The sequence below is a fragment of the Haliotis asinina genome, chromosome 7 (genome assembly GCF_037392515.1).
Source record: "Haliotis asinina isolate JCU_RB_2024 chromosome 7, JCU_Hal_asi_v2, whole genome shotgun sequence".
In the NCBI taxonomy this organism is placed as follows: Eukaryota; Metazoa; Mollusca; class Gastropoda; order Lepetellida; family Haliotidae; genus Haliotis; species Haliotis asinina.
Window position 1 is genome coordinate 59,948,891 of NC_090286.1, and position 20,584 is coordinate 59,969,474.

At 41.5% G+C, this 20,584-nt stretch overlaps 1 protein-coding gene across 1 annotated transcript; it reads left to right on the plus strand.

Annotated features, from left to right (window-relative positions):
• The first annotated feature begins 11,935 nt into the window (after positions 1 to 11,935).
• LOC137291387 (tetraspanin-9-like) lies at positions 11,936 to 20,179 on the plus strand. The gene is made up of 9 exons (XM_067822708.1): positions 11,936 to 12,440; positions 14,278 to 14,364; positions 14,956 to 15,004; positions 15,639 to 15,691; positions 16,198 to 16,272; positions 16,995 to 17,063; positions 17,515 to 17,625; positions 18,147 to 18,233; positions 19,386 to 20,179. Exons 1-9 carry the CDS (start codon positions 12,384 to 12,386, stop codon positions 19,707 to 19,709), a joined length of 912 nt encoding a protein of 303 aa, XP_067678809.1. The 5' UTR covers positions 11,936 to 12,383; the 3' UTR covers positions 19,710 to 20,179.
• The last annotated feature ends 405 nt before the right edge of the window (positions 20,180 to 20,584 follow it).

Consider the following 20,584-nt stretch of genomic DNA (forward strand, 5'->3'; position numbering starts at 1 on the left):
AAATGAATAAACGGGATACACATTTCGTTACAGAGCCAAACGGACGGCCAGACAATTATGTTTAGTGCTACTGAAGGTAACAATGTCCAGACAATGGCATGCTGTGGTCACACAAGACATTCTTGAAAGACCCAGCCAACCGTCGGATCGCCACCGTCAATTTCGGTCAGAATAGTCAACGACGTCCGTATTTAGCTGACTCTGAATTATTTACTTCACACATGACGTAGTGTAAGGCGGGTTTGACGTAGAAGACACGTGGCATACTTTACGTACCGGAAGCTAGACAATAGCAGCGGACGCCATCAAAGCCACATGTCCGTTGTATTTGGGATATTTCCATTTACTCTGTGAATGAAGCACGCAGGTGATCTGACTGGTCCCAGCACTATGTCATATTCGGGACAGTCAGTATTTAGCGACCATCTCATAACGCAGTTAATCTAATTATGTTAATGAACATACAGATTTTTGTCTGGGGTTAATGATAAAATTCTTCTATTAATTTAATGCAGTATAATGTCTGAACAGGTACAGGCAAAAGAAAAGTGATGGAAATCAATGAGAATTGTTTGTCACCTTCTTATTGTCTGTTCCTTTCTTCGTGGTATCCATGCATCCAGTCCTTAGCTATGGTGATGTTATTACGCATAAGGATGCCACCTTAATAACACTATCCAACCTTAATAGCACTATCCAGCATAGTGTACAGTGACATTCCAATTTTGAATGTGCATTGATGACTATTCACTGTTTAGGTATTTTCTTGGCCTCCCTGTTGTCATTTAGCCATCAATAATACATATACTGGTCTATTGTCGTGCATTCCTATGTGTTGTTTGTAGTGTGTCACTATGGCCGTGCATTCATGTGTCCTCAATCTAGTGTTAGTATTGCATTTACAGCTGAAGTTAGTATTATGTTTTGCTACATTATATAGTCATCACATTCACTGTACTGCAATGGTCATACCTTTGTTGACTGTGGTTCCACAACAATACAACGAAGTAAACAACAAACAGAACGCACCCACTGTTTAATATATTCCGATATAATAACCTCTACAATCTCATGAAGCGAGTACCTATGTACGAGTAGGCGGCTGACTATTATGTAGTTGGTATACTGGGGATACTGTTTGTTATCGGATCCAGGTACATTGAAAGGAATAATCCAGATGGCGGTGTCTGGATGCCTTCGAACATTTTTCCTCGTCATCAACTGTCTCTTCTGGGTGAGTATCTGCTCCTTGCCACATTCACGATGTTTTATGGTGTAGACTATGATCAAAACCGTGGTTCATGGTACTTTACACCAAAAGGTACATGTAACGTATTCATCATTGTATAGCTTCATCTTTACTCAACTCATCTCGCTCTCTCTCTCCCTCTCTCTATCTATCTAGCTCTCAGCTTTAGCAGGTATGTTGGCTTTATACAGAACACACCCACGTTCAAACATCGCTATTTACCCCCTATCCCCAATCGTAATACACTTTCAATTATGCCAAGAGCACTAATTCACCAGGGATAACCATGGCGTTCCCACCTCTTGATTCACACAGAGTTAGGACTTACGGAAAAAAGGATAATATTGTCAGAAATGTGAAGACTTGACTTGTCTTTCTTGCCTTTGCATGTGTTTATGAAGGTGTCTACAGTCGAGCAGGATACGCCTACATTGTCGTGAACACTTGGTATCATCACTATTAGATTATGAATAGGAACTCATACTCTGCACCTAATAGTCGTATCGTACAACTGACTCTACTTCCATGACTTTAGTCGATATGAGGAAGCGTGTAAATCAATGTTATCTTCTTTGGAAAAGCCAATGGACAATTTGCTAAAATAAGTTTTGATCGGCCTTAGGCTTTATTATGCTAGATATATACAGAAGTTCAAGGAATGTAGAATGCCTTTCAACATTATCACGAACCGCTCCCCCAAACTGACATTTTCAGGTGCAAAGAAAGTCCACGATCACTTCGTCCTCTTCAAGCAGTTTCACCCTTGTTTCATGGCATGGCGTCATAGTTAAGTACACATTAAACGTGTTGGAGCACTCACGTATATATTTGGGAAATGGCCTCCTTGTCAGGCGGTTCGACACCTCATAGCATCATGACCAATTTATTGATCAGCCACAATCATTTTTGAAAAAAATTCATATATCCTTAAATTTATCACGAACAGTATTTTATTTAAAAAACATACTTTTCTTAATTCTCTCTAGCACCCGACTTCAATCAAAACACAAAAGTGGTCCAGCCTGTTTAATGGGCATTGTTAGTATGTCAAAAAAGAAACATACATCTTTATGGATTACAACTTTGTTTATACGTTGAGCGACGTTTCAATGAAGATTCTTACATCGTTTTGAAGCTAAATGTGAATACAACCAAATAGTGAGAAGCTTATATACATGGTATGTTGTGACAAACAGTTGACAGCATGTGATAGAGTAAACAAGTGGTACATAATTGGAAGAGGCCAGTAGGTTATAGGGAACTAAAACAACAAAGAGCACTAGTGATGCGGGTGTCAACGGTGCGGGAAGTTTCAGCGGTTTCTTGCTTGGTCAGTTTGGGATTGTCCTAAAGCGTGGTGGAGATGGTCCTCTTGACTAGGTTAGATGAATACTGGTTAAAGTCGGTGAATACATGTTGTAAGTAGCTGAGTTCCTGTTCTAGGTCATAGCTGCTGGAGCAAATATTCTTGGCGCGTCTTGTCAGGTTTGAGATGACACCAGACTTGGTTTTAGGGGGTGGTTGGAGTTGAAGTGGATATACTGGTCAGAGTGGGTGGGTTTCCTTTAGACTGTGGCTTTGATCTTGTTGTTGCAGGGGTCTCTGGATACAAGAACACTTGCATGTCGGCAGTATGTTTCATATGTTGGTCCAGCCTGAGTGACCACTGACTCGTTAAACTGCAACATGGAACTTTCAAACACCGTCACCCACCCAAGGACTCTGTGACCAAAGTTGCTTCAACTTATTTGGGGCTCCTTTCACGAATGTCTTCATGTATTAAATCCAGAGAGGTCTCTGAGCCTGAAGCTATTGTAAGAGTTACCATCATGTGATACCCACATAGCTTTCTGTTCATCCAAACTGGACTCCAAAATAAACTTAGCACAATGGTGGAAACCTTGTGCTTTGTGGATTCGGGGGCAAATCATGCATCTGTCTCTTACTCTCTGTCACGAGACAATGAAATGAAGGATGCAGATCCTGCGGATGTATCTCAACAAGGAGGGCATTATAGATACTATATTTTGATTCAAAACCTAAATTCAGAGTTCACAGTTACATATTGACTGGACATGAATGCACAGACAGTCTACTTTCAATGGTACTCAGCCCAAACCGTTTCAAGGTTTTCTCAGTGGTAGCGGTAGTATTGCAGGTAGGTGTAGATGACCCAGAGAAGCCAAGGAGAATACCTACAGCTTCCACTGACTCAAATATTGGTGGAACAACCCACTATTCTGCTTTTGACCTACTAGTTAGACAGAGAGGAAAAAGCCTTTTAGTGTTATAATAACAATGGTAATATGGATATTATATATATAATATGATAATATTCATAATTTGCGTGTCACTATAATGCCATATAGATGGGCCAGGCGCCATATGTACAATAAACAAACTTGATCTTGATCTTGATCAGTACCAGAATCCATCTGCATAAAAGTCGAACTCATTGCATTCACTATTTGTTACTTTGAGGGTTGTTATGGCTTATGAAATTTCTGTGGACAGGCCCTCTCTAATCTGTTCTGTGTGTTTTGCAAGATGTGTTTGAGTGTTAACTTTTGGTGTGTTGTCCGTGCTCACTGTGGGAGACCTATTGCATCCTACCCTGTAGGTGATACACCAGTATTTACTTCTTGGTGTCAGATATATGCACACAAAGAATACTGATATGGGTGACATGTTGCTGAACATGGAGCGACGGGCATCTTGTCCATCTTGATATAACAGAAGACAGACCTCTGACCGGAACTATAACATAATATGTTAAGGTCGATGATTTTCGAGGAAGCTAAAAACACTTAAGTCGCGCCATTTCAAGAATGCTGTAAGGATTTTCTGTATCTGCATGAGATTTTATTCAAAAGGACAGAAAACGGGAACGTTAGCATGGGGTTTGACAGTACACAAGTTGTAGGGTGGCACCTATGACCAAATGTTAAGAGATATGACATCTGTCTGTTTTCTGTGAGCCCAGGCCAAGCATATACAATGCTAAGCAGAGTCAAGTCCAAAAGAGGTTAGTCGGATTTGATGAAAGAAATATTGCACTTATCCCTATCATTCGTCGTTCTAATTTGAACCTAAACGCACTGTAGAAGCTGTTGTCGACGACAGAGTTTGTGTCACAACTGTATATGTACCTCTAAAGTCATTAGACTTTCACAAGGACTTGAAGATCTCGTTAGGTAAATTGTTTCTTTGTGTGATCACATTGTTATCGTGGGAGAGATTAACACGAGTTGGAGAAGGAGTTCCAATTTGATTGAACTGTTTTCACGATACAATATCAGACACCGCAACATCTTCTGGTAATCATTCGGGATTTGTTGTTCATCGAAAAAGCTGACATTACCTTGACTGACCATCAGCTGATATGTGCGCACTCCCCCAAGAACACCAGGAAAGACACCAGTAGACACAGAAACCCTTCAAAACCAGGTAGATGCCTCATCAAATGTGTCTAAAGTTTATAGGCACTGCGATCTTCTCTTTGCTGACAGAACAGTAATCCTTTCATTAGCCTATCTGTATCATAACTCGTTCTTCCTACAGCTGATCGGGTTTTTCCTTGTTGGGTTTACCTTCTGGAATCTGGCGACCAACCCTCTCCTGACAGAGAAGTTTACTGAAGGCACAACAGTAAGTAGGTCATTAATAACATGGCTGCACGAGCTGCAGATGTAGGCTACTTTTCTCCTGTCATCGACACACTTATTGAGACTGTTTTTAAAATTATAGGTCTCATGCTTACAGGTTATGTCATCAGTATTAGAAGGCATTTGTTTTCAAAAGGTTTTATGGAACACATGTGGAGGACATTTCTGGTTTACAAACTAGCCAAAATGCAGTTTCCTGTTTTGACTTGCAGCATATGTACTCGTGGTAGAGTGAACCTCTATGCATTAACATGCCGCTACAACGGTTTGTGTCTTCTTTAAACATTAGACGTTGACAATTTATGCATTTGACACAATATAATGGCCTCATTCCCACCAAGTTTGATTTGTTGGCTATGGTGGTTTGTTTATTAGTAGGTTTACTAAGAATGGTGACGTGTATTTCCAGTACTTCACCTACACGACTCTCATCATGGGGCTGGCCGTTGCTACAACAGGTAAAGTCTCAAACCTTCACACCTTTATCATTGCAATCAGCCAGTTTCTTGCATTTTGGTGAATATGACGTTAATTTACCCATACAGGTAGATTATATGCAATGCCTTAATCTATATACATAAAGTAAAACAATGCCTTTGGTGAATAGAAAACCCAGTATATAACATAGTATGCCCAGAATCAATGAACGGTCGTTACTTCTCTTTCACATGTGCCCATCCCTTCCTCCTACAGGGACATTTGGATGTGTCGGGGGCCTGATTGAGAGGGACTGCCCACTCAAAACAGTGAGTATTCAGCATGGCCCCAAACACCCTATTAAGCACAAGGAAAAGGTTTACTAAAGCAGTGCCCTACCCCTGGCACCCTATGAAACAGTCAGTATACAGCATTGCAGCATATAAGATGTGTTACCGTGTGTGTGTCACCTAACGCACTGAGTATAATGCATTACCGTGTGTGTGTGAGGTAGTACATTGAGTATAATGCATTACTGTGTGTGTCAAGTAATACATTGAGTATAATGCATTACCGTGTGTGTCAAGTAATACTTGAGTATAATGCATTACCGTGTGTCAAGTAATACATTGAGTATAATGCATTACCGTGTGTGTCAAGTAATACTTGAGTATAATGCATTACCGTGTGTGTCATGTAATACATTGAGTATATTGCATTACCGTGTGTGTGTGTGTGTGTGATGTAACACACTGAGTATATTGCATTACCGTGTGTGTGTTACGTAATACATTGAGTATAATGCATTACCGTGTGTGTGTGTCACGTAACACATTGAGTATCATGCATAACTGTGTGTGTATCAGGTAACACGCTGAGTATAATGATTACAGTGTGTGTCAGGTAACACACTGAGTTAATGCATAGAGGTATATGTGTCACATGACACAGCGGATATTATGCATCACAGTGTGTTTCACATGAAACATTAAGTATAATGCATTACCATATCTGCCACATGCCATATTAAGTATAATGCATCAAGGTGTGTGTGTATGTGTGTGTGTGTGTGTGTGTGTGTGTGTGTCACATGACATATTAAGTACACATGATACATTGAGTCTAATGCATCACAGTTTGTTTGTCACTATATGAAAAGCATTATTGCATTCTCCGTGTGAAACACTTAAATTAAGGACACGGGTTGAGGGAAATGTACATATATGTCAAGGGAGTATGAGTTTACACCACAGAGAATACACTTACAATTTTGAGACGCCGACATGTAAACAATCCAGTGACTGACAACATCAGCACCATATACTCTGAAATGTATTTTGGTGAAATTCAAAATATCTTGAAACAGCTGATGATGGTTGCATACTTCTGATGGAGTGTAAACGGCAAGTTTTACCCGCAGTACATCACCTGTCTGGCCCTGCTGCTGATACTGGAGGTTACGGGGTCAGTGGCAGCCTACACCAAGAAAGACGAGGTGAGTCGTGACCACTGCATGTCACATCACCAGCAATCAACATGCTGATGGTTGAGCATCCAGAACTTCGCGCTTGGGCTATGAAGAAAGAAACATTCTAAACTCATATTATACTGTATGTTTGGTGTTGGATTAAGAAACAATATCTACACTCGCATGCGAAAGTGATGATTTTTCTATTTAAACAGTTTTGATATTAAGAGAAATATACGAAAAAGAATCAAGGATTCACTGTACGTATAACGCATATACAATGTGCCCGTTGTGAGACACCCATTGATATGGTGCATGAAATATTACCTACCCGTATATATGTCCATTGCTCGGCAGTGGACATTACATTTCCTTGGCTCCAACCAAGAGGAGTTCGTGAACACATACGGAATTCCAGGACACACCTCGTGAAAGTGTGGTTGTATCAAGATAACACTAACACGTAAGTGACAGGGGGTATGCATCATTCTATTTCCAATGCAGAATCCATGCGTTCGATCCAAACACACGCGTCACGCATGACATGTAATCTGTATGTATATTTCAGCTAGATGTTTACCGCATGTCTACATGGAATGACCTCAACACAGTCTCTAAGAACTACATCCAACAGAAGGTAGATGTTTGAGCAAAAACAAAACGTTCATATATACAAACACTATTGTTTGCAGTCCAAGTGTTAAGGAACCGTTATTTGCATTTACTTGCAATTCATGCTGAATCCATCTCTTGTAGCTGAGTACCAAACAACTGATTGTGGCTTTGTGATGATAACTTCGTACACGTTTCTAAAAATAGAATACATTCTTCAGTGCAAAGTCATTCAACTGGCCTTAAAAACGACCTTAATCAAGATAATAAACTTTGTCTAACCAAGGAGAAAGCACGCACCTTTCAGAAGTACTCTGAATAATATGATTCTTATAATTTGCCAGTTACTGTAATTTGCCATATGAGAAAACTAAAGGATAACTCAGTACCATGGTAATTCACGTGGTATGATCCAGAACTTGCACCGTTAGATGGGTGTTTTCCCATGTGTAAACAGATGAACATAATCTTGCACTATGTCGTATAACCGGGCGTTCACTATAACATTGTATCCTTAAGCCATCTCTAGAATTGCCTCCCTGAGTGAAAAGACTCCCTAATTAATAAAACTTTCTCTACAATCTTGTACGTTGAAAAACATGGAACATTACTTTAAGCCCACCCTCTCAACAATAAAATGTAGTATATTCAAAATAATCGTTTGTGGTGAATGTCCGATTGAATTAACTAAATCAATACATCCAATACAATGTGCCCATCCCTTTCTTGGTCACTTGGCGTATCATGCTGACATTAGAATTGTATTGAGTTCACAGATAGGTCAGCACAGTCCCTTGATTTGCCATTTGGCATGGACACTATCCGTAACAATACAATATGTCAGATGTTTTCTTAAGACAGCCTGATGTGAACATCTGCACTTGTTACAGCTGAAGTGTTGTGGGCTGAGCAGCTTCACCGACTACCTAGAGACGATCTCCCAGCTTCCAGACACCTGTTTTGCACCCGGGACAGTCAAATCGTCAGTCAATATGTACATAGTCAGTATACCCGTCTTCACGAATATTTGCTAGTTACGTTAGACATTGAAAAGCTGTCGAACGTGCGAGTAGGGTGTAACGCTGTGTGAAGTGTGCCGGTTACAGCACGACGTCATTGTGTCCCAGAGCGTAGTCGTTTACTTCTGCAGGCTTTAATTCAAAAGCACGAACAGCCTAACATGGGCGACTAAGGCACATGATTCTGTATTGTGAATTCTTTGACCATAGCTCCGTGACATCTTGAATATTGATCGTTAATAAACCATGTTTCCAAACTGAGAAACCTACCACAATGTTTCCAGTCCGGGTGTTGGAGCCAAATTAACGGGTGGCTGCAGCAGAACGTGGCGACGTGGGCGTGTACGATAGCGACAGTGGTTGTGTTGGAGGTAAGGATCAGGCTCACACGTCCTGTGTGTAATTACACTCAGATCCAGATCTTTGCATGCCAAAGTAGTTAGAGATAAAACAAACACAACAACAGCGGTCTGTTTACTGATATATCCTGTCAAGCTTAAATTGAAAGCAAAACATGCTACAAGATCAAAACATAAACCAAGTGAGAATATGCGTTATCCAAACTCATATTTTCATCTCATTTTGAACTGTACCAAGCTGCCAGATTGTTGACTAAACATGCTTCAGTACTGCTGCAAATCGGAGTATTTTTCCATCTATTTTGTTCTGAATGTTCTAGTGTTCTTTTTCTCCTGAGGTATAAATCCCGAAACATTCGAAGGAGATTTTAATTTACCTTTTTAATGTAGCATTTTCCTCATTTTTAAAAGTCTGGCTAATTTTGATTACAATCTTCAGTTGCTGATATAAATCTAGCTTGGGTCCATGCAGGAAGCAAAAGTACTGTAAGTTCCCATGGTCTCTAGTATGTTGATCAACCTTCAATTGCTGGTGATCTATGGCTTCTTTTGTATGTTGTACCGTTGTTTTACATTATGAGCTATGGCAATCTAGTATTTTCATTTTATTTTACTTTTATCTAGACTTTCGATTACAGGTTTTTACGTTCTAAATGTATTTATCTTTACTACTATTTATATAAATTAAATTGTTCTCGTCACATTGTGGCTGCAATATTGCCGATGTGATGCTAAATATGAACTCACTCGCTCATCCTGAATGTTACATATATATTATAGTTGACTGTAAGACTGTTGAATATTTTACGGGAATCCTAACCTTTGCATGGAAGTCTTCATGTTCCAGCTACTGTGCCTCGTCCTGGCTGCTCTCATCCTCGTAAAGATCTCCAGATCAGCGAAAGTCTCCGCCCGAAGACAAAGCCTCCCCGACAAGGTGGAGAAAGAACCAGTGCAGGAGGCTAGCAACAACAAACTTGGTACAGCGGCGCTGCACACCGCAGTTTTATATCCTGCTAAACCGGAAGTCCAGCTTTCCGAGACGCCACCTGGATCCATGACGGTGGATGAGGGGTACAACAGCGACGCCAGTCCCAGGGATGCACGTTCTAGAAACCAAGGCACAGGCAGATGGGACAGGGGGGATAGTAACATGGTTGTTCTTGTGAAGACCAGTAGCCCAGGTGTGACGAGAGGGAGTGACAGATCTTTGCCACGTCACACCCTCAGCCCAGCGATTTACAGCAAACGAAAGTTCAAACCAGTCAACTACTAACGCTGTTGGGAGAACTAGAGGCCCAGTGGTCTGTGCACTGTGTTTACGAATCTTAAGCTCATGGGTTTGAATCCTTGATAGTCCGATTATCAAAATGGCTTGTTATCACAGCACCACTGTGATCATATCTATTGGCCCGTTCTCAGCCGACAGCTATTGAGATACTGTTAAAAAAAGCGTCAACGGACTTCCACTATTACATATGAAACGTTCGGACTCACAGTATCGGATCACTTCATGCATGTGGTTGTATATTGTTACTGGGTGTGATTTCGGGTGGTTAAATATGAAATATTAATTTGGAATCGACACTCATCGTCATAATTCTCATCATATTTACATTCCTGTTTTTGCAATCATTAATCTATTTACCTAATATCGTGATCCACCTATACTTCTGTTCTCCCGGCGGGTAGATCAGAATGGTCATGCTTCCATTCCCATTGCCATGGAGAGTACCCATTCCAAGCTCTTGGAGAGGGGCTGTATGGTTAACAATCAAATTCTCCCGGGTACCATTAACTTTGTGTTGAACAGAGGGAACCCTGAACTGTGGAAACACCACTTTGTGGACGATAGGATGAGTTGTGTACATAAAACATGTCTTTGTATATAAAGCATACATTTTAAACATTTCATACCGTCTCATGACATTTTCATTCATTGCCACATCAATAACTTCACCAGTGTATACACTGAACATCTTGTTGAACCATTATCTGCAATAAACATTTCAAAGAGAGTGTTTTACCTTTCTTCGGGTGCGAGATATGAAACATATACATTGCACTTTACCAAACATCGAGGGTACTCCAAGGGACCAATAAACAACATATTTATCTCACCGAGCACCTCAATGTTAATGCTGAACTGTTTGAAACATGGGTATCGGAACGAACATTTCAGACAACCTGTGTGAATCGAAAGATTCGAATCTAGCACCTCGCTGTTTTCCCGCTGGTATTGTCTTAGTACGGATCCCCTTCTTAATATTCACAGGGACTGCATTTGAACGCTTTATCAAAATTTATACATTGGAATGCGAAGCAAATGTTTTCGTAGCTATCACTAGCTTTTGAAGACGACACAAGGAAAACGGATTTAGAGTTATCTCCCTTCCATCAATTTGCATTCGCAAAACATCGGTAATTTCCGCACACCATGCGTTATTCAGTGTTATTCGACATATAGAAGTACAACCACGGAGTACCTAATGAGTTGCCATTGGCAGCAGGGTACACTGAAATGTACCTCGCTAGTAAGAGAGTAGCCAATGAGAAAACGACATATATCTGTGAGGTAAGATAAATGATCATACATATATAAGTGTAACAGTAGCTAAGTAAGTTGAGATTAATTCTACACTAATCCAAGAGTGAGTGAGTATTTAATTATTTTATGCCGCTATCAGTGATTTTCCAGAAATATGACGGTGGTGGTCTCAAACATGGGCCAACAACCCTGCAATATCAGGGTATGGGACACATTACCCTTCTGTTGTGCATAGCTTTCAGTTTTACTGTCCATTCACTGCATTTGTACCAACAATTCGCATGGAAAGAAAAAGACAAATGGACTCTGTCACCCCTGTCCTCGTCGTTACACCAGCATATAAACCATCACTTATCATTGCCTAATGATGGCCATGAAATGTGGGCGTTTAACCTGTTGACAGGGTGCGACCTCGACATGACATGTCTGTGTTGGCCGATATTGCAATCCGTTGTGTGTCACGTGCAGGAGAAACCCGTCTAGCATGTTCGCCAACACCGGCATGGTGTGACTGTTCAATACACGCGCTCATATCAAACATTTACCTGAATAAGAATAATAATTATAATGACTGCACGTGTGTTTGTTCACCCACGTGATTTTTAACATAAACATTGACAACAACATGCAAAGGCGATATAATTCCTCACATTGGATGTACTTATGCAGTATTGAATGAAACGTCCCTGGTTGAGCTCCGTGTAAACAGATTCAATACAAAATCACCTTTCATTATACAGCTCGGAGCTGTGTCCCGTTCAACCGGTCTCCCTGCAGTGTTCTCGACAACAATCAAGCGTCGACTTGGCATGTCGTTCCGAGTCAAGATGTAGCCCTGTCATTGAGATACAGGTGCGGTAATGTAGGCCTGCATAATACGGCGGTGATACATTGGGCATTCAGGACAGGTGTACATACTGGCACTCTTTACTCCTGGGACAATCGCACGATATACGGTGCTGGGAGCTCAGAGACATCGCAGCACTTGGTGCTAGGTCTGGGACAACAAGACGGTGTTGGGAGCTAACTATGCGAGGTAGACCGCCATGGCGGTCACGGGATGTCTAAGACCGTGGTTCATCATTTTCAACTGTATATTCTGGGTGAGTTTAAGCTTTTCTTAGGACAATGTTTCGTTCACACTGAAGATCCACGTCGGTAAATGAAATCAATCTTGGTCGTCATGCATGAGCATGTGTATCTGACGACATGAGAATTGTACCTGTTATGTTTCAACCTTTCACGCCTGGATGGAAAACATCTTTTCCCAACCGATCAATGGACGGGAAATCGGGTAGTGATGCATTATTTACGGTGAATTGTGTAAGAATGGTTCTTTGTGCTATGGGTCTCCCCAAAAGGATTGGGAGTTCTACCGGAACCCTCTTTGTAGCTGAAAATGACAGCCGTGCTGTGCCTGTCTAAGTAAACGCTATTAGATGGCTTATACACATGTAGAACTAGATGGTTAGTGAAGCAGATTTGCGAGAGAGAGATTTGATGGTACAACTGTACATCCTTATGTTGTTTATTTTAAAGAGGGAGAGCAGTGACTCACTCTACTCGTGTAATGTGAACCCCTGTTAATACACACTGCACCCTTCACAGTAGTAATTTACATATTTCGGGTGTAATATGTTGTTATTAAGGTGGTATATTTGAAGACATCCCTGATGGTATGTGTCCCGAATCCAGGTGTTTCAGAATGATAATTTCGGCTTTGACGAGATTGCACTGTATTTGACAACGTTCGTCTTTGATATGCTAATTGCCTTATACCAAATACTCCGTTATACCGAGCAGGATGTTACATAATAACATGACTCACGCCTGACGTGTACCTGAGAATGGACTAAAAAGCGCGAGTTGTGCTGTCTCACTAAATGTCATGTTTGTTATTACCAGTGTTAAAATACGACGCTATGTTTACAACCCATTTACTCTCGCACGTTAGCTAATGTCACCCGGCAAATCGACATGCTGTTCTAACGCGTTTTAAACTTTTCTCGTTACGTCAACACAATTAGGTTGTAGAACATAGTTTAATAGCTAATCAATCAATGTGCGATGTATGGAATAGGTATTGTCTCACTCCGGAAAATGGATTTTCCATTAGCTCCTAAAAACAGTTTCTGTGGATATCATTTACAAGCAGTATACATTTTACAAATGTTACAGACCGTGTTTTATATTAAGAAGTGTTTCGCGTGTATATATCATTGATACGATATATGGCAGATGTCGTTACAATGTCATGCATGTCATTAATAAGCTATGATAGACATTTAGAACTTTACTAGCATGAATATATGCCTCTTTTCATGGATAACATCTTCTGTTAGTCTTCGTCATGATGTTTCACGTACGTCTTGTTCCTGCACCAGGTGATTGTCATGAAGGAACAAAAAGTAACTTCGAGAACAGAAGTTGTTTGGGCGTTAGAGATAACATTGCTACAGTATATCTATCATTACTTTAGTTTAGATATTATAGTAGAGAAATAAGAAACATCAGGCTCGACACAGCATCATCATAAAATGCTGAACAAGGCGGACACACAGTGTGTATTGCTGTGTGATATCCCACACTAGTTACTCAACCATCAAAATGCATCCCTAGACACGCTTGGATTCCTTTTGGAGTGAGTGAGTAAGTGGATTTAGGTTTACGCAGCCTTTAGCAACTATTCAGCAACATCAGGGCGGGGGACACCAGAAATGAGCTTCACATTTTGTACCCATGTGGGGAATCGAACCCGGGTCTTCGGCGTTCCGAATGATTCTCAGATACACCGAGTATCAGTGGCTGGCAATGTGATATTGCGTCGTCACTGTGTGTTATTTGTGATTGTAGAGTTAAGACATTTCAACTCCAGTTATCATCAAACCGCGCCTCTTCACTCTGCAGACACCCTACACGTGTTGTTTGTTCTTCTTCCAGCTGATCGGGTGTTTCCTGGTCGGGTACATCTCCTGGACATTGGCCACTAACCCTGCTCTACTGACCAGCTTTCCGAAAGGCACCACAGTAAGTTGTCGGAACAAACATCAAGTCTAAACATTCAGAACAAAGCTGAAACTGCCTTTTTAAAAAAATATTCCCTTGCTACCACTTCCTGATTTAGTTATTCAATATGAAGCACGGACCTTTTCAACCATTGTCATGACATCACGCTGTTGTTCTTGGATGCTGAATCTGTGCTTGGAAAAGTGGTCGTGCATTTTGAACAAGTAAACCCGATGTCACCATAGGGCATTGAGCAAAATTATTGAGAAAATAAAATGTTTCAACCAGAACATGGATTGAGTCAGATTATGACAGTGTGATCAATATGCAATTGATTTACTGAATGTCACAGGTATTTGAAACAACTAGACCAAGCAGACCAAACTGGTTGACGTCAACAGCTACATAACGCCAGGTTACCTCTTACGTAAAAATAAGGGGAGGGATAGCCTGGTGGTTCAAGCGTTCGTTCGTCGTGGGTATGATTCCCCACATTGTGGGCACACATCACCGTGATATTGCTGTAATACTGTAGGTGCGGCTGAACACACAACTTACTCCTATCTATAAGCTGTGTATCTATCTCATGTGCAACATCCTCTTGCGTTTCAGTATTTCGCCTACACAATCCTGTCAGCTGGGGCCTTTATATTTGTCACAGGTATGTGTTGTGTTCTCAAAATGTGTATGTCCCATATCAAGCCTGTAGTTATGAGTGGGTATGTAATATGTTAAACGTGCGTATAGACGCAGATACATCGCTGTCCTGTCGAATACGAGATTCTCCTGGATAGGAAATATGTCTGCTAGCACCCTGTTGTACCTAACATTCCACATAGCTTCTGACTTTACGGTGTCAATGATAGAACTGCTACAATGTTCAAGGTGACGTATCCCAGCTCAGCAGTTAGCATGGGTAATACGTTTGTGTGAAGGTCTTCGTAGACGTCAGATTAGTGTCATTCTGTAGTCAATTAACGTATGTCTGATTACACGTATTTGTCAACAAATGATCAATAGTACTGATTGTGTCCTTAACAATGCAGTTATGTGGAACACCAGTCATCGTTTATGGTTTTAGAGTACTGCTCTCTCTCTCTCTCTCTCTCTCTCTCTTTCTCTCTCTCTCTCTCTCTCTTTCTCTCTCTCTCTCTCTCTCTCTCTCTCTCTCTCTCTCTCTCTGTGTGTGTGAGTGTGTCAAGCATAACATGCGCACTGGTACTCGCTCACCATTCAGAGTGTCTGGGATACCACATTGTTTTGCTGGAACACGGAACATCATTTTGTCTCTACAGGTTTCCTGGGTTGTATTGGAGGTCTAAAAGAACACAAATGTCTTCTGGTAACGGTGAGTGAGTCCGGGGTATTTGACAGGAATTACATACACTATCGCCCATGTTTAACCTGGGTATGTTACCACAGTGAAGCCCCGTCTTATCAATATGTACACAATTCTTCCAATACCCAGATCAATCGATAGCGTTCGCATTCTCCCGATCGATGCCGTGTGTAATTACTCTGAAACTAGGTATAGTTCCCACGTGACACCAAACGTATTAATAAGTGTTCTTCATAGATATTGTATTTGCTTATTTCATTTCCGGTGCACGTGTATATTTGAATAGAGAAATACCAAGTGGATAGTTTGTGTATTTGATAAAGGATTCACAGTATTCACTGTTTAGTGTTTAGTGTAATCTTATTAGTTAATTGGGTGTACTATTCTGTCAGGGGTCTTGTAAATTTCGAAATAATTTTTTGTAATATATAGCCTCGATATATTCCTAGAAGTTTAACTTAAAAAACACTAACTCAAAACATTTCCCATAGACGTTTCTCGTGCTTACTCAACAGTTTATAGTCCTGCTGTTGATTTTCCTCGCCGTGGAGATAGGGGGCGTTGTGACTGCATACCTTCTTAGAGGCGAGGTAAGTGAAGACTAGTTTGCTTTTTAGTCTTTCAGTTTTGAAGAATTTTCAAAGCATCTTACAAAAAACAGGAATGTTAACCACCAGAGATAGATCAGCATTTTAGTCCTACGGCGACGTGTCGGATTTATGTGACAAGTTCGTCCAAGTGGTGATGTTATGGAAATTACAAAAGAAGTTAAAAAAGATAATAAAACTGGTCTAAAAAGTCTCAGTTGTCTCATTATGTCTGACTGAATGGTCCATTTCCCCAGTTTCCTACATTTGTTCACTCGACCATGAATTGGGGTTTGTTCAATGGTCCAACTTATGGGATGTCTGACAAATGGGAGGTGGGTGGGGGAGGGTTTGTGGAGCACCGACCAATGGCACAGTGACATTTGACGCAGCTACTGCCAGTAACCTATGTTGGTCTGAAGAGGCGATTGAGGTGGTCGGACTAGGTGACTTAAATGCTTAGTTTAGTTAGTTACACGTTGCTGTGTGCGGCCTGAGGCAACAAGCACATACTGGCCTATGTGTTTGGGAAAATCAACTGGACTGTTCTTCGCTCAAATGTGACACATATTAAGCTAGGTTTACCTAGCAAACCCTGCTAATTTGACTTTCTGTGCCCTCCAACAAACACGGCTACCTGCAAGATTATTTCTATGGAAACACGTACCCTATAAATGATGACGAATCTTGGATCGTTAAGTCATGTCATACCCTATTATTTCCAGCTACAGGTGTATCGCAACTCCACCTGGCGGGACTTCAATTCTGACACAAGGGACCTAATACAGACTGAGGTGAGGTGGCAAGCATGCATGTGGACAACTGATCGATATTCTACACATCACCATTTAGGACATCACCGTGCATGGTAGATGAGAAAACTGTTCAAATTCCCCATCATCCTTGTTTTATGTTGTTGTCTAACTCCACGAGCAGCAATGTGGCTGCGGAGTGTAAATAATCAAGTCTTCTCCGGAAAATGCAGTGATTGATAATATCCACCCCGTCACTGAGCATGGCTCAACCAAGTCTTCCGGTACTTTCCACCCTCCCTCCTGGTTGTGATCCTTTCAGTCAAACTAAAGCGTCTGCCACGTAACATACCCAAGTCCTCATACCCAACTCAGGCAATTTATTAGTATGAGATTCTGTTTGTTTGTGGTCTTTTGCATTTAGAATAGTCTTAAATGTTAAGATGTTCATGTGTCACTGCGGTTGTAAGCTGAGACGATTTTGTGTGTGTAGTTGCAGTGTTGCGGGCTATACACGTACAGGGAGTACAACGAAACAGTGATGAAGATACCCCATAGTTGTTTCTCATCTCAAACCAATATGTCGGACATCTATCTCAGCACCGTGAGTAGCTGTCGTCCCTGTTGGCTATCTAGGTCCAATAACTCCGACGTCTTCCTACTGCCAGTAGCCACATCTATCTGTCTGATATGCGAGTCCAATACATCCACTATCATTCTCAACAACCTGATCAGTTGTCTCCCCTGTTTGTCTAAGATAAGGGTCTTGACGTCGAGGCTTATCCGAACAGTCTGACTAGCAATATCCCTTTACTGACCACTGCCGTCTGTTGATGGTCAAGGTTCAATTGTCTTACATGCCAGGGTCATTCACATTTAACATGTTTCTCCATAAAAATCCTCATCATCCCCACCCCCGCTCGTAGACGCAAATTATGGATGGTCCCGTACCACTACGTGGTACCTACAAACACGGATCTGCTGCAGATAACAGTTACCGGCGTGCCAAAGAAGCTCAACTGTGCGCAGCAGATTTTGGCTCATTGGTTCGCCTTACGTGCTCTCTTCAGTCTGAAGTAATCACCTCTACTGATCTAGGTAGTAACTAATGATGGGTGTTTTCAGGTCGGATGTTGGAGTAAGATCGACGAATGGCTGTTCGCTAATATCGTGATATGGGCATGTACAACGGCGGCCGTGGTTGCGGTTCAGGTGAGAATCGCGTGTGTTCCCTTCTGACATTTATGGACAGGTACCACGTGATAAACAAGTAAACAACGTGACGCACATCAGTGCCACCCGGGTGATAACAGGTTAACATCATGACGTACATGGGTAACTCTTGGTTCATCAGACAGGTAAACAATGTGACGTACATGGGTAACCCTAGGGTCATCAGACAGGTAAACAACGTGACGTACATGGGTAACCCTAGGGTCATCAGACAGGTAAACAACGCGACGTACATGGGTAACCCTGGGGTCATCAGACAGGTAAACAACGTGACGTACATGGGTAACCCTAGGGTCATCAGACAGGTAAACAACGTGACGTACATGGGTAACCCTGGGGTCATCAGACAGGTAAACAACGTGACGTACATGGGTAACCCTAGGGTGAACAGATAGGAATGTGACGTACATGGGTAACCCTGGGGTCATCAGACAGGTAAACAACGTGACGTACATGGGTAACCCTGGGGTCATCAGACAGGTAAACAACGTGACGTACATGGGTAACCCTAGGGTGAACAGATAAGAATGTGACGTACATGGGTAACCCTGGGGTCATCAGACAGGTAAACAACGTGACGTACATGGGTAACCCTGGGGTCATCAGACAGGTAAACAACGCGACGTACATGGGTAACCCTGGGGCATCAGACAGGTAAACAACGTGACGTACATGGGTAACCCTGGGGTCATCAGACAGGTAAGCAACGCGATGTACATGGGTAACCCAAGGGTCATCAGACAGGTAAACAACGTGACGTACATGGGTAACCCTGGGGTCATCAGACAGGTAAACAACGTGACGTACATGGGTAACCCTGGGGTCATCAGACAGGTAAACAACGTGACGTACATGGGTAACTATTGGATCATCAGACAGGTAAACAGCTTGATGGTGTCACAAAGAATGGTCAATATCCGGACTATGAGTTCTCATCATTTCGAATTGTAAAATTGCGATTGGTATGTTACAGATTAATATAACACCATGAGGACGACATTTGGAACTTGGAATGTGAAACACATCTTACATTTAAGCGAGCATTGCCTTTATCCCCCAGAATTTCGCAACTCACGTATAAGGTGAGACTAATGGCATATTACAACGGCTGACTGACTCTGTTTGCTGCAGCTGGTGTGTCTCATCCTGGCCATCGTGATGCTGGTCAAGGTCTTCCGCTCACAGAAACACATGGGGTTGTGGGATGAATTCTACGACGTGAACTTCCTCCCATGTAACAGTAACGCCGAGAAAGCCTTGCAATCTGCGGACGGGAACTTCACCCTGAGCAGCTCCAGCAACTCGGTGAGTTCTCCCTTCAGCACTCTCAGCGTGACAGGGTCAGCCCGGATGGACAGCGCGATCAGGAGTCAACACGAGAAACATTTCTACCGTCGTAGCTGGACTTACATGAACTTTGATGACCCCTGCACACCAGGCACAAGTGTCACGTGATCACATGTCTCTTAATGAATTGATGTATATAATAGGTATGTACACTCAAACATTGTTTTGTCGAATTTAATAGGACCTTCGTAAACCTTTCGAAATGTCTGAGGTTCGACAAAAGCGACAAATACAAAAATGAAGCAATGATACGAAGGGATAGTGTGTTTGTAAGTTCGACAGAATAATGTCTTTGACTGTATATCATTCCAACAATAATATCAAAACTAGATTTCCCCAAAGCTTCATAAGTGACCTTTTCAATGACTCCCTGGAGTTTTTTTTCTGTGATCATCGTGTGTTATAATTATGTAATTTGATGAGTGGGACTTGAAGAGAGTGAGTTTGTACAGGTGAATGAGTGAGTGAGTGAGTTGGGTACAGTTAAGTGTATATGTGGATGCATAGAACTGTATGTACGTTTAACTTATAAGTATTGTATAAACCATGTTTGAAGTAAATACAGTGCCGTCGAAGTCTTCAGTTCGTTACATGTTGATTCTCAAGTTGCAACAAGTGAACTGGAAACCAACAACGGTGCTTGGAACACCAACAATCCGTACCAAATTAATTAAATTCTCGAAGTGGTTGATCGAATTCTTTCCAGAAATTGCAATTGTTTTTGTCAATACATTTCAATACAATGTTGATTCGTCATGATATGGCTGAGATATTGCCGATGTGACGTGACTTAAATATTAACTCACTCAAAACAATGTTGAGCAACGCGAACAAATACATTCATTAATATGAGACTTTCGGACGTATACTATTCTTATTCTAAAACTCACCTGCAACATGACAAAGAACATGGAATAACAAACACAATGGCATAATACAGATTTCACTGGATGGTGTACTCAGTTGCAATTCAACGATGACGT

Coding starts and splice junctions, on each gene's coding strand:
- LOC137291387 (XM_067822708.1), top strand. CDS start 12,384: ATGGCGGTCACGGGATGTCTAAGACCGTGGTTCATCATTTTCAACTGT. Junction 14,365..14,955: donor GCTTTCCGAAAGGCACCACA/GTAAGTTGTCGG, acceptor CTTGCGTTTCAG/TATTTCGCCTACACAATCCT. Junction 18,234..19,385: donor CGGCCGTGGTTGCGGTTCAG/GTGAGAATCGCG, acceptor TGTTTGCTGCAG/CTGGTGTGTCTCATCCTGGC.